Source organism: Acinonyx jubatus, chromosome D3, assembly GCF_027475565.1.
Source record: "Acinonyx jubatus isolate Ajub_Pintada_27869175 chromosome D3, VMU_Ajub_asm_v1.0, whole genome shotgun sequence".
NCBI lineage: Eukaryota > Metazoa > Chordata > Mammalia > Carnivora > Felidae > Acinonyx > Acinonyx jubatus.
In genome coordinates, this window is record NC_069392.1 from 7705240 (window position 1) to 7718149 (window position 12910).

The 12910-nt window shown below is 51.1% G+C and overlaps 1 protein-coding gene across 7 annotated transcripts in view; it reads left to right on the forward strand.

The window, feature by feature from the left end:
* KDM2B (lysine demethylase 2B) overlaps positions 1–12910 on the forward strand; it is a 151767-nt gene that overhangs the window by 26294 nt on the left and 112563 nt on the right. For 2 of the 7 annotated variants that reach the window (XM_027044224.2, XM_015063780.3), the window contains exons 1-4: positions 586–902; positions 1971–2115; positions 5113–5191; positions 6479–6525. In XM_027044224.2, the coding sequence (XP_026900025.1) occupies positions 870–902; positions 1971–2115; positions 5113–5191; positions 6479–6525 (304 nt within the window). In that variant the 5' untranslated portion in view covers positions 586–869. The other 5 variants (XM_027044227.2, XM_027044228.2, XM_027044229.2 and 2 more) reach the window with 3 other exon arrangements.

The following is a 12910-nucleotide window of genomic DNA, read 5'->3' on the forward strand; positions in this document are numbered from 1 at the left end:
GGCAGGTCCGCATATGGGGGTCTGGAGAGGATCGCCACCCCCGGCACCCCCCCCCCCCAAAAAAAAACAAGACATGCAGCAGAAAAAACAATTATATATACAAAGCTCTTTGAATTTGGGTCGGCCACGTAGGTAATGGGGTGGGGTGGATGAAGGAAGAGGAAGAGGGGTGGCCCGTGGGGGCCGTGGGCAATGGGGGCAGGAATTGAGGTGGGGGGTCGTTTTGGGGGGTGCCAGGCCTCGGGGGCTTTCTAGCCAGCAAGCTCGGCTTGCATTTCCGCGCCTCCCGCTGAGGCCAGCCGTGCAAATCTGCACCTCCCTCCCCACCCCCTCCTCCTTCCCTCCCTCCCTGCCCCGCCATCTCCGGGATGCGCCCGCCGCCTGCAACTCAGCCCTCCAAAAGTCAGCTCTGCACACAACTCCCGGGCGGCGGCGGCGCCTGCGTGCAAGGCGCACTCGTGACCCAACAACAAAACAGCGATGCCAGGGCGCTAACGGCGCCCGGTGCCTCCCGGGCGCCCTCCCCGCCCCTCACCTCCTCGGGCAGCCGCCCCCGCCCCCCCCATCCCGGGCCGACTGCCCCCTCCACTAGCCCGGCCGCGGGCTCAGAGCGCGATCGGCAACAATGTTTACGTTCCGGGGATTATGACGTCGACGCCTCCCCCCCCCACAACTGCTGAAAATGGTTTCCTAGGACTTTGCAAACGGATCTGCTTAAGTGTTGGTGCAAAACTTTGTAGATCTCGGCTCTGGCTTGCTTTATTTATTTATTTTTTGGTTTGTTTTCTTTGGTCTTCCCTCCTTCCCCCCTCCGCCAAAATGCAGGGGGCAGGAGTGTTGACAATTAATTGGTGAACTCTCCTAAAAAAATGGAGGCAGAGAAAGACTCTGGAAGAAGATTGGTGTGTAGCTTTTTTTTTTTTTTTTCCAAATCTGTATCTGGTAATGATAGATCTATTTTTTTTTGTTGTTGTTGTTTCTTGCTGCCTTTTCTTTCCTTTTCTGTATTTTGCAAGAGGACCGGAAAAAAATATAATAAATTGCATGCAAAAGGAAGCAAGCAGCTTACTCCTCCAGTCCCTTGTGAGGCTCAGAGTCTCAGACACTTAAGTGGGGAGGTGGTAGAGGGGAAAGGCGTGGAGAGGGACTGAGCGGGCTCGGGGTTCGCCCGGAATCTGGGGGGCTGCAGGGCCCGGCGCTGGGCGGTCGAGGGAGGAGGCAGGGGATGCGGGGAGTGGTGGGGGAGTCTCCTTAGGAAGTGAGTGTGCGCGCGCGCTTGTGGGGAGATGAGGCAGCTGCTGGTGCGTTTTGGGGTCTACGATGGGAGCTTTGTGGCGGGCCGTCTGCCTCTCCCCCTCCCAAGCCCCGACCTCCCCCTCCACCTCTTCTTCTAGCATTGGCGGGCGGTCGGCGGGGGTGGCTGGGGTCTCAGCCCTTCCATTTCAGCTTTCCAGCTTCCCGAGTAGCTCGGGGGCGGCTCCAGTCTTAGAAATGCCGCCGGCCCCCGGTTCCGGCTTCCCGGCTCTGCCGCCGCGGCCGCCCGGGCTGCTGTTAGCGCCGAGCGGGGCGCTGCGGCGGCTCCTCCCGGGGCCTACAAATGCCCCGCCAGCCCGTGCGCGGAGCCCCCTTCGCGGGTTACATAACCAGGCTCCCGGCCGAGTGGGCAAAACTCAACACCTATCGGGGGTGGGGGGGGGCCAAGGGAGAGCCCCCCAGATGTCCCTTCCATGGCCTCCAAAGATGCAGGAGGGGAGTGCCCTGTACAGGGCACAGCCGGTCCCCGGGGGTGCGGGCCCCTCTCGTTATCCCGATTTTCAGCATCTTTGGCATTTGCGCAAAGTTGCTCGGGTCGCAATGGTGGGGTGCGGGGGACGCGCGACTCCTGCACCTGCTTGAGCTGGGCCTAGGGTAAGAGACGACCCCCAGTCCCCCCAATAATGCCTCGGGCTCTCTGGTTTGGGTCCCTGCAGCGCCCGATTGACCGCCAGAGATACGACGAGAACGAGGACTTGTCGGACGTGGAGGAGATCGTCAGCGTCCGCGGCTTCAGCCTGGAGGAGAAGCTGCGCAGTCAGCTGTACCAGGGGGACTTCGTGCACGCCATGGAGGGCAAAGGTGAGGCGCCCCCTCCTCTGGCCGCGCTCCGCGCCGCGGGCCGAGCGCACGTGGGGAGGGAGCTGCCGGTGGCTGGGTTCGTATTTCGCGCCCGCGTCCCCCATTCCAGGGGATCCGGTGACGAAACGAGGCCGAGCACTGGGGGGGTGGGGTGGGGTAGCGAAGGAGGAGGGCAGGCGGGAACGGGAGCCGGGCGTGGGCCTAGACCCGGCCCGCGCCCACAGTGGGCCCCAGGGTGGGCAGAGCCAGGGGACTGGTGGTCAGAGGGACCTGGGGACTGACGGGTGGGCCGAGGGAGGGCGGGTGCGCGGCATTCTACCCCTCCCAGAGCCAGCTCAGCTCCTTGTAGCTGCGTGAGGTGCGGCTGCCTGTCTGGGAGAGGGGCTGGGGTGTCCCAGGGACATTGTGATGAGAGTCCCCCTAGGCCCGAAGCCTCCCAAACCCCGTCCTATTTCGGGCCGTGCCGGTTAGGAGCTGGTGCTGGGGATGCTCTGGTTGCTCAATGATGCCTCCTCAGCCCCTGGGATCTGCAGAACCCCATAACCTTCTGGTCTCTGCCAGATTTGAGCATGAGCAGAGGCTGGGTCAGTTCAGAGCTGTTGTCTGGAGCCCCCAGTTATGTTTGAGGCCTCTGGCCCTTCAGCCTTGACAGTTTGAAGTGGGGACTGGGGGTAAGAGAGTTCTACCCCCTCAGGCTTCAGGCTGAGATCCCTGACCACCGGAGTTTGAAGTGAAAACTTGGGGTAGCCCTCTGGGGAACCAAGTCTCTTCTCAGACTGAGACTTCGAGAGTTCTGTCCCTTGTAGGCCCTGCCAGTCTAGAGGAGAAGTTGGGGAAGCCTCTGGGGTTTTGGGGTGCCACCCTGAGATCTTCACGGCCTGAGTTTCTCCCTGGCTCCAGTATTAGAAAGGTGTCTGTGGTGTCCCGCCAAGGTTGGGGTGATGCTCTAGCTTGGTCTGAGACTTCCAGAGGCCCTGTGTGACCTCTGGCTCTGCCTGTGGGGTTGGGGCTTTGGAGATACCCCTGCCTACCTAGGTATTTCCCTATGCTCTCTGGGGTTTCTAACTTTGGTTTTTTCCTCTCAGATACTCAAGTTTCCTTTATAATACACCGTTTCCATTTTGTTGCCCCCCCCCCTCCCCATCCACCTTGGAAAACCCTTCCATCCCTCAGTGAGCTGATAACAGGGGAAGGACCTCCCCCTCCAGGTTCTGGTTGAGTGGCTGGGGCTGTAGGTTAGCCCCCAGATGAGACAGTCCTGGCTTTGCATTTTTGAAGTTTCTCCTTTGTGCCCACTGCTTCCTGGGGTTCAGTGGTAGGGGGTAGTTGTTGGGGGAGGGAAGAAGAACTTTCTTCCAGCCTGCCAAGTCTTAAGAGCATTGCATATGCAGGCAGACAGTCTGGGGGGGGGGGGCGGGGGGGTGGAGAACTAGTCTCAACTACATTTAAATTTCCTTAGCACAAATGGGATTTTACACAAATCCTCTCACAAATCCTTAGCACAAATGCCTCTCGTTTCCTACTCATTTTGAGTTTGGTGAATCCTATGAGAAAACGACATGCAAACTCTTCCTAGTTATTTGTGAAGAATTCTCAGCCCCAAATCTGAGTGTTTTCTCAAGCTCTTTTGAGGAAGTTGAAGCTGAGGAGGGGGGGGGGGTGGTTGGAGCTGGGTTTTGGGTGTGGGCGTGTAGGGGGTGGATTCCAGCTAGGGAGAGTCCTTAAATCTGCTGTCCAGGCTCTTTTCAAAGGAGAGGGTCCTTGCGTTTTGGTAGTTAATTCAGATCTGGCCCCAAAATTCGAGGGAGGAGCTGAGAAACAGAAGGAGCCCTTAGCCTGGATTCAAAGTAGAAGCTTCTTAAACTTCTCTGCCTTTAAATCCTTAGGAATCCCCATTCACTGTGAGCCCCTGGGGATCTGAGCTGCTAAGGTCAGGGCTTTCCCCAGCTCTGGTTTTGTTCTCTCCCTCTGCTCTGAGCAGGGTTGCCTTGGCCTCCTCCCCCACCAAGCTGCCCTGGTGAACCATTTGCCTGGGGCAGGGGCTTCAGTGGCCTGTGATCTCTCTTCTGACTGGCCAGGGAGGGCTTGTGCCCTTGTGGAGTGCCTTGGTTCACCTGAGGCTTTGGGGATGTGATGGTTTATCTCCGCTTCCCTCAACTCCCTATTTAGGGATAGGGAAGGTTGGGTCAGATCCCCTGGTTTTGGAACTCGAAGAACATAGAAACTAAGGCCTCCTTCATTCTCCAGGGCTTTCGTTAAGGGTTTTGGGGTCTACGCTAGACAAACCCGGGACAGAAAACTACCTTGTGAATTTTCTTTGGGCCTCAGTGTGCCCTCTTCACACAGCCTTCACCTGGGGAGCATTCTGCTCTGTTACCCAGTTGAAGCAAGTATTGTGATAGCTGCAGCAGAATTTCACTATTAAGACAACAAAGCTGTGCCCAGTTCTCTAGTTATTTTGGCACCAAATACACAGTTTCCAGGGAAACCAGCTTCCCCCCACTCCCCTTCACTATGCAGGATATTACAATAAGATCTTCCCTGATGCTCAGCTACAATGAGAACTCTCCTCCCAGCCTCCTCTCTGGGGCTTCAGATCCTCCCAGGTGGTATTCTTCAATTTTGCACTGCCTTTACTTTCTGAGCTCAGCTTGGGGTGCGTTTCTCTGTCCCTCTTTCTCAGCGATCTGGGGCCTTTTTCTGTGCGGGGCTCTTTCATGAGTCTCCCTCCCCACCCTCCCTGGCCTTGGGCTGCTCATTGACAAGTTCTGACCCGTGGGGCATGCAGGGAATGACTGAGTAGGCAGAGGAGCTGATAGTTGGCCTGGCTTCTCCTGGGCTGTGCCTGCTCCATTTCCTTGTCATTTTACGGGGAGCTTTGCCCTAGAGCTGGTGCCTGCATCGAATATAACCATGTCTTTCCTCTGACCAACTGATCGTGGTTCATTTGCTCCCTCATGACTTAACCAACCTGTTTTAATTCCAATATCCAAACAGATTTCAACTATGAGTACGTGCAGAGAGAAGCTCTCAGGGTTCCCCTGATATTTCGAGAAAAGGATGGACTGGGGATTAAGTAAGTTGCTGAAACTAATTGCTTCTTCCCATGTCTCACTCCCTTACAGTTTATAGTTTGGGATGGATTTCCTGAGCCCTCCTCCCCACCTCTCATCACAGAGAAGGATCTTTCTTCACTACCTGGGGATAGAATCTCTTTGTTCAAGGCCTGAAAAAGGGGAAAAACTCTCCAAAGACTGATCTTTTTCAGGGAATTTGGGCAGAGACGACAGAGGGTACTTGAACAGTGTTCACTTCTTTCCCTGACCCATCACAGTTAACGTCCAGCGACTTTCTAAAGAGAACATAGTACTCCCCAAATTAGGAAACTGAGGCAGGGCCTGAGCTGTGAAGGGATTGGCCAGTCTCTAACTCCAGAGGCAGGGTACCTAGATACATATTTTTCTACTCTGGACTCCCACTACGTGGGAAATTGGTCCTTTTCTGTGGAGGGCATGTTTCCTAGGTTGCCAGGCTCCTTGCCTCCTCTTTCTCTGCCCCAGCACCTGCCTCCCCAACTGTGTGTTGTTTGGTTTCCATTCTCTTTGAGATCTGTCAGAGCTCCAGGTGGGGTGGGGGAGACATCTGACATCCGGGAGGAAGGCTGGAAGAACAGGTTTCCGCCCCTTGGGCTGGGGTGGAGAGGAGGCTGTGGGTGGCATCCCAGCTTGCCTCCCTCTCCAGCATCTACTGCCAGGCTCGCTCAAGAGTCTCATTCCCAGGGTAGAAATCAAACCTCTGACGTCACTGTGAATTAATAGTGAATGTCAGCACAGTCATTATGGCCTATGTTACCGAATGCCCAGAATTGGAATGATGTGTGTCTTTTTTTTTCCCCTTTGAAACTTAAAGGGATCCCTCCAACCCTCCATAGAGCTCCTTTTTATGGAGATTGTTTGCTAGGGGAAGAGACAAAGAGAGGGCTGCTGACCCTAAAAGAAAGCAGGTGTTTGAATGCCTATCTCTAGGACTTACCTTTGACACCACAATTCAGTCTTCCCCTGAAAAGTGGGGTGGACAGTGGATGTCTCATCCACTTTTCTGTGGCAGTGCTGAATTCCTACTGGGGAGAGTGAGGGGGTTTGGTTTGCCTACTGGAGTGAGGAAAGGGCTCGATGGTTGGAGAGTGACCCTCTCTGGGGGCACTCACTGGTCTATCCCCCTCCCTCTGGATTATCTCATTCTGGGTTCCCCAACTGAGAGCCAGGGAACCCTCTTGGAAAAATGGTTTCCCCCTGCCCCAGAGTTGGGTCTAACTCTGTTGTTTCTGGCTTCTCAGCAAATATCTGTGCTTCTCTTTTTCCAGGATGCCTGACCCTGATTTCACAGTCCGAGATGTCAAACTCCTAGTGGGTAAGTTGCTCACTGTGTGTGCAGCTCAGAGATGCCGAAGTTGGGGGGGGGGGGAGGGACAAGAGGCAGAGGTCTTCGCCACCCTCCTGTTTAGATTTTTAACTGCCTCTGAAAAGAAAGTCCCCGTGGGAGGAGGCAGGAGCAGGTGTGAGCTGCAACCGTCTCATTCCGGAGAACAGGTCAGATTGCAAAGTCGTAAGAAGCTGTGTGAGAGGGTGTTGGCCAGTGCACAGTTTTATGAGGGCTGATTTGGACCCTAGCCTCCATCACAACACAATCTTAGATTTCTCCTTTGCATTGTTTGGGGCTTGCTGGGTAAACACTGGGTGCTTTGTGACCCCTGAAAGACTTTCAGACTTTGGAGGGGAGGGATCCTGCTTCCTGCTTCCTCAGGGTTCTAGACAGGTCTAGGGTGGGGTTTGCCACTGAGTACCCAGCATATGCTTATTAACTCCCTGAGCACCTGCCGAGTGTGCTCTGCAGAGTGATCACTTAGTGCTCCAGACTCCTGACCTGGCATTTCAGATGTTACAGGACGTCCTTCAATAAATCCGTTCTTTCCAGAAGTGTTTCTCAAGTAGCTCCTTCATGGCAGGCAAGTTCAGAGCTGTGAACATGACAGACAAGATCCCTGTCCTCTTGGTTGGAGCGATAGGCAACAGACAAGTAAATAGTTTTTAAAAATCGATACCTTTTGGAAGATGATAAGGCCTATGAAGAAACAAGGCAGGGTAATGGGCTGTGTCTTAGATGGGCTGGTCAGAGAGGGCCTGGGGTGTGTGTGTGTGTGTGTGTGTGTGTGTGTACATATGGACAGAAGCCTGACTGATGAGAAGCCAGCTGTGGGAAAGAACATTTCAGATTGAGGGATAGGCCAGGTCAAAGGCCAGGAGGTGGGGGACGAGTGGAGTGAGTAAGGGGGAAAAGAGAAAAGGGGAGAGGTCACAGGGCCAGAGCCATGTAGGGCATTACAGGCCCTGGTGGGGAGTTTGGGTTTGGCTCCCAGTGTGGTGGGAAGCCCTGGGGAGTTTTAAAGTGGGGTGAAGGGGGTAGACATGCAATCTGATCACTCTCTTTGGGAGAGGTTTAAAAACACTTTTTTAATTGACATAAAATTCATAGGCCGTAAAATTCACTATTTAACCACTTTGGAGTGTACAACTCAGTGCTTTTAGTACGTTCACAAGGTTGTGCAGCCATCGCCACGATATGATTTCAGAATCCTATCACCTCTAAAGTCAGCCCTGTACCTCCCAGTTCTCTGCTTTCAACTCCCAACAACCAGGGATGTGCTTTTTGCCTCCGTGGGTTTGTCTGTTCTGGACATTTCGTGGAAGTGGAATCATATAATATGTGGCCTTTTGTGATTGGCTTCTTTCACTTAGCATCGTGTGTTTGAGGTTCATCCATGTTGTAGCAGGTGTCAGTGCTTCATTCCTTTTTTTTTTTTTAATTTATTTTTGAGAGAGAGAGAGGGAGAGAGAATGAGTGGGGGAGGGGCAGACAAAGGGGGACAGAGGATCTGAAGTGGGCTCTCTGCTGTCAGCACAGCAGACATGGGGCTCCAACCCACAAACCCACAAACCTGGAGATCATGATCTAAGCTGAACTTGGACACTTAACTGACTGAGCCACCCAGGCGCCCCAGTGCTTGGTTCCTTTTTATGGCTGAATATGATTCCAGTGGACGTGTGTGCATAGACCACATTTTGTTTATCCATTCATCAGTTGCTGGACATTTTGCTTGTTTCTCTCTCTGTTATAGATAATGCTGCCATGAATATTTGTGTACAAGTTTTTGTGTGAACACATGTTTTCATTTCTCTTGGGTCTACACCTAGTTAATTGGGTCATATGTTAACTTTATTTAATCCGAGGAACTGCCAGACTTTTTCAAAGCAGCTGCACCACTTTACATTCCCATTAGGAATGCAGGAGGGCTCCAATTTCTCCACATCCTCGCCAAACCTTGTTATTGCCTGTCCTTTTTTTTTTTCTGTTTTAATCTTTTTTTTTTTTTTAAGTTTAAGTAGGCTCTATGCCCAACATGGAGCCCAACATGGGGCTCAAACTCAAGACTCTGAGATCGAGACCTGAGCTGAGCTTAAGAATCGAACATTTGGGGCACCTGAGTGGCTCAAGTTGTTTAAGTGTCCGACTTGAGCTCGGGTCATGATTTTATGGTTCGTGGGTTCCCACATTGGCCTGCTTCAGTTTCTGTGTCTCCCTCTCTCTCTGCCCCTCTCCTACTCATACTCCATTTCTCTCTGTCTCAAAAATAAACAAACATTAAAAAAAAAAAAAAGAGTCGGATGCTTAATAGACTGAGCAACCCAGGCATCCCTGCCTGTCTTTTTTTTTTTTTTTTTAATGTTCATTCATTTTTGAGAGACAGAGCAGAGGCAGGGGTGGGGCAGAGAGAGAGAGAGAGGGAGACACAGAATCCAAAGCAGACTCCAGGCTCTGAGCAGTCAGCATAGAGCCTGACGTGGGGCTTGAACCCACAAACTGCGAGATCATGACCTGAGCCGGAGTTGGACGCTTAACCAACTGAGCCACCCAGGCACCCTAGGACATAATTTTTTTTAAAGCTGGATTCTAGAAATGCTGAAGGAAGTGAACATCACAGCAGAAGCAGCAGACTTTCTGACCCTGTGCGGAAGATGGCATGATGGACCCCCAAAATTAAGTCTTGGCACATACGATTCATTCTGGGGCCGCAACCCCACCCTACCCTTTGCTGCTGGACAACCTTAGTTTGAGGCCCACCTCTGCCAGTTGACTGATTTGGGGCATGCTGCTTAATCTACCTAAGCCTCTGTTCCCTCATCTGCAAAATAGATCTAGTAGCAGAATCTGCCTCAGTGGAGGATTCTAGAAGAGAATGAATGAATGCTTGGCATTTTGTTGGCAGACGAGTGCTTGATGAATGGTCCCTGTTATTATTTATCATAAAGGAAGGCCATGGATGTGATAAAATTCTCTTTTTTATTTTATTTTATTTTTTGAGAGAGAGAGAGAGAGAGAGCAGGGGAGGGGCAGAGAGAGAGGGAGAGCAAGAATCCTAAGCAGGCTCCACACTGTCAGCGCAGAGCCCGATGTGGGCTCTAACTCATGAACCATGAGATCATGACCTGAGCCGAAATCAAGAGTTGGATGCTTAACTGAATGAGCCACCTAGGAGCCCCGATAAAATTCTCTTTATGAGCAAGGATGAAAGCTAGATTCTCAAGTCTGAGGTTCAGGCGACATCAGAGTCTTAGTAATGTTGCTCTTGGCCCTTTTGAGGAACTTAAAAGCCCTTTGCAGTTTTATTTTGCTCTAGTCATTTCCAGGCTTCTACTGCTTTCTTTGCACCTCATTTGTCTGGTTGTTGAAGCAAGAGGACTCAATTAGATGGTCCTCATGTCCTTGCCAGCTCTCGAAAAGTCTGGGATGGCAAAGAAGGCAGGAATAGTGATACCTACACCCTATCTCTCTTGGCATTTCTGTGATGATCAAATGGATTGATGGGTATTGAAGTGCTTTGTGAAGATATAGTGTGTTCCATGCAGTTAGCATGGGGTATTATGCCCATTTTAATCTCTGAGAGTGCACGCAGGCTTCCGGGGAGCAGCAAAAGGGCACATACTTCACAGTGACATAAATGGCAAATGTAACTCAAGCTGGCCTAAGCAAAACAGAATTCACTGGCTTACATAATAGGTTTAGAGTGTGACCTTCAGGCACGTCTACATCTAGGTGTTCCAAGAAGATCTTGAGAGGTTGACTCTTATTTTTCCTTTCTGCTTCCCTCTTTGGCTTCCTCTTTCTGCTTCATTCTTGGGCAAAGCTTCTCCCCATGTGGTGGCAAAGATGGTGAGCCAGCAGCTCCAGCTTTATCCTGCCAGCTCAGGTTCTCCTTCCTGACCCGCCAGTCGTTCCATCAAATGTCTCTGGATTGGCTCTGATGGCTTTAGCAGCACCCCATTCCTGGAACTGGTGGCTGGGGTCAGCTGCAGCACAAGCAAGTGATCTGGGAGTGGGGAAGGGGTGATTATCCAGGGTTGCTGGGCGACATTAACATGTCCCAAACGTAAATAGGAGTTCTGCCTTGGAAGGTAGGGTATGGGGAAGGCTGCGCCAACCCTGTCAGTGTGGGATCTCATCCTCTGTCTTATAGACTCTTGCCCCCTCCCCAGGCCTCGTACCTTGGGAGGCAACTGTTCTAGAAGGGGCCAGCTATTGAGGCACCGGTTGCAGCCACAGATTCTTCTCTAATGCCTTAAATCAGGCTTTGATCTATCAGCCCCATTTATATGCCTTCTGGGAATTCAGATACCTGGTCTCCATTCCTAACTCCTCGCCTTTAAAAACAAAAAAGTCACTTTGCATTTTTAGGACACGGTACACTTTAAAAAAAAAAAGGCTTTTTATTGAAGTATAATGTACATATAGAAAAGTGCACGTATGATAACCATACATCTTGATTAATTTTGACAAATTGAACATACTATGGTCACTGGCACTCCAACGTTTATTTATTTTTGGGACAGAGAGAGACAGAGCATGAACGGGGGAGGGGCAGAGAGAGAGGGAGACACGGAATCGGAAACAGGCTCCAGGCTCTGAGCCATCAGCCCAGAGCCCGACGCGGGGCTCAAACTCACGGACCGCGAGATCGTGACCTGGCTGAAGTCGGACGCTTAACCGACTGCGCCACCCAGGCGCCCCCTGGTCACTGGCACTCCAGAATCAACCCCTGTGTCCCTATCCAGTCACTGCCCTCCATTGTCATCCTGACTTCTAGCAGCGTGGATGAATTTCGCCTGTGTTCATCATACTTTATGACAGTGGAATCAGGCAGGCGTCCACTTTTACTTTCAACTTCTTTTGCTCAGCTTGGTGTTTATAAGACTCATCGATACTGTTGTGTATAGTTGTAGGTGGTTTATTTTCATTGCCGTAGTTTTCTGTTGTGTGACTATTTCCCTATGTATGTATTCATCCTATTATTATTATTGTTGTTTATTTTTTGTAAGTAGGCTTCACGCCCAGCACAGAGTCCAATGCGGGGCTTGAACTCATGACTCTGAGTTCATGACCTGAGTTGAGATCCAGAGTCAGATGCTTCACTCACTGAGCCACTCAGGTGCCTCTATTCATTCTCTTATTAATGGGCACTCTGATAGCTGCCAGTTTAAGGCTGCTGTGAACACCCCAGGACATGACTTTTGGTGAACAGATGGGTGCATTTCAGTTGGGCATATACCTAAGAGTGGAACTGTTTGGGTCACAGGGTATGAGCATGTGTTTAGTTTTAGTAGACACTGTCAGTAACCGTCCACAGGGCTTGGTCTGCTTCTCATTGCTCTGCATCCTCACCAAGAGTTCATGTTTCCATCCTTTTTTTTTTTTTTTTTTTTTTTAAAGTAGGCTCCACACCCATCACGGAGTCCAATTCGGGACTTGTACTCACGACCCTGAGATCAAGACCTACCTGAAATCAAGAGTCAGACAGTTAACCAACTGAGCAACCTAGGCTCCCCTTTCCATCCTTTTCATTTTTTTTTTTTTTTTTTTTTTGAGAGACAGAGAGCACAAGTGAGCAAGGAGAAAAGAGAGAGAGAGAGAGAGTCCCACGAGGGGAGAGAGAGAGAAAGAGAAGCGGGGCTCACCCTGGGCTTGTGTTTTACCCGAAGCAGGGCTCCAGCTTACCCGATGTGGGACTTGAACTCACGAACTGTGAGATCATGACCTGAGCCGAAGTCAGATGCTTAAGGACTGAGCCACCCAGGTGCCCCATCCTTTTAATTTTAGTCACACTTCTGTGCTGGAGGGAGTATAGTTTTATCACATGGTGGTTTTAGTTTGCATTTCTTTAATAACTAATGAAATTGCACTCTGTTTCATATGTTTATGTGAGCTGTCTGATCAAGTCTTTTCTCCATTATTTTGAAGGGTTGTCTCTTGTTGATTGTAAGAAGTATTAGTTTGCAAGGGCCGCCATGACGAAGTACCATAGACTGGATGATTTAAATAACAGAACATTTTTTTTAAGTTTTTAGATGTTTATTTACTTATTTTGAGAGAGAGAGAGAGAGAGAGAGGGAGCAAGCATGAACAGGGGAGGGGCAGAGAGGGAGGGAGAGCTAGAATCCCCAGCAGGCTCCGTGCTGTCAACACAGAGCCCAACACAGGGCTCAAACCATGAGCTGTGAGATTGTGACTTGAGCCAAGATTAAGAGTCTCACGCTTAGCTGACTGAGCCATCCAGGCACCCTGCAGAAATTTATTTTCTCACAATTACGGAGCTAGAAGTCCAAGATGGAAGTGTTTGTTGTGGGGCTGGTTTCTCTGAAGACCTCTCTCCTTGGTTTGTAGATGACTGTCTTCTCCCTGTGTC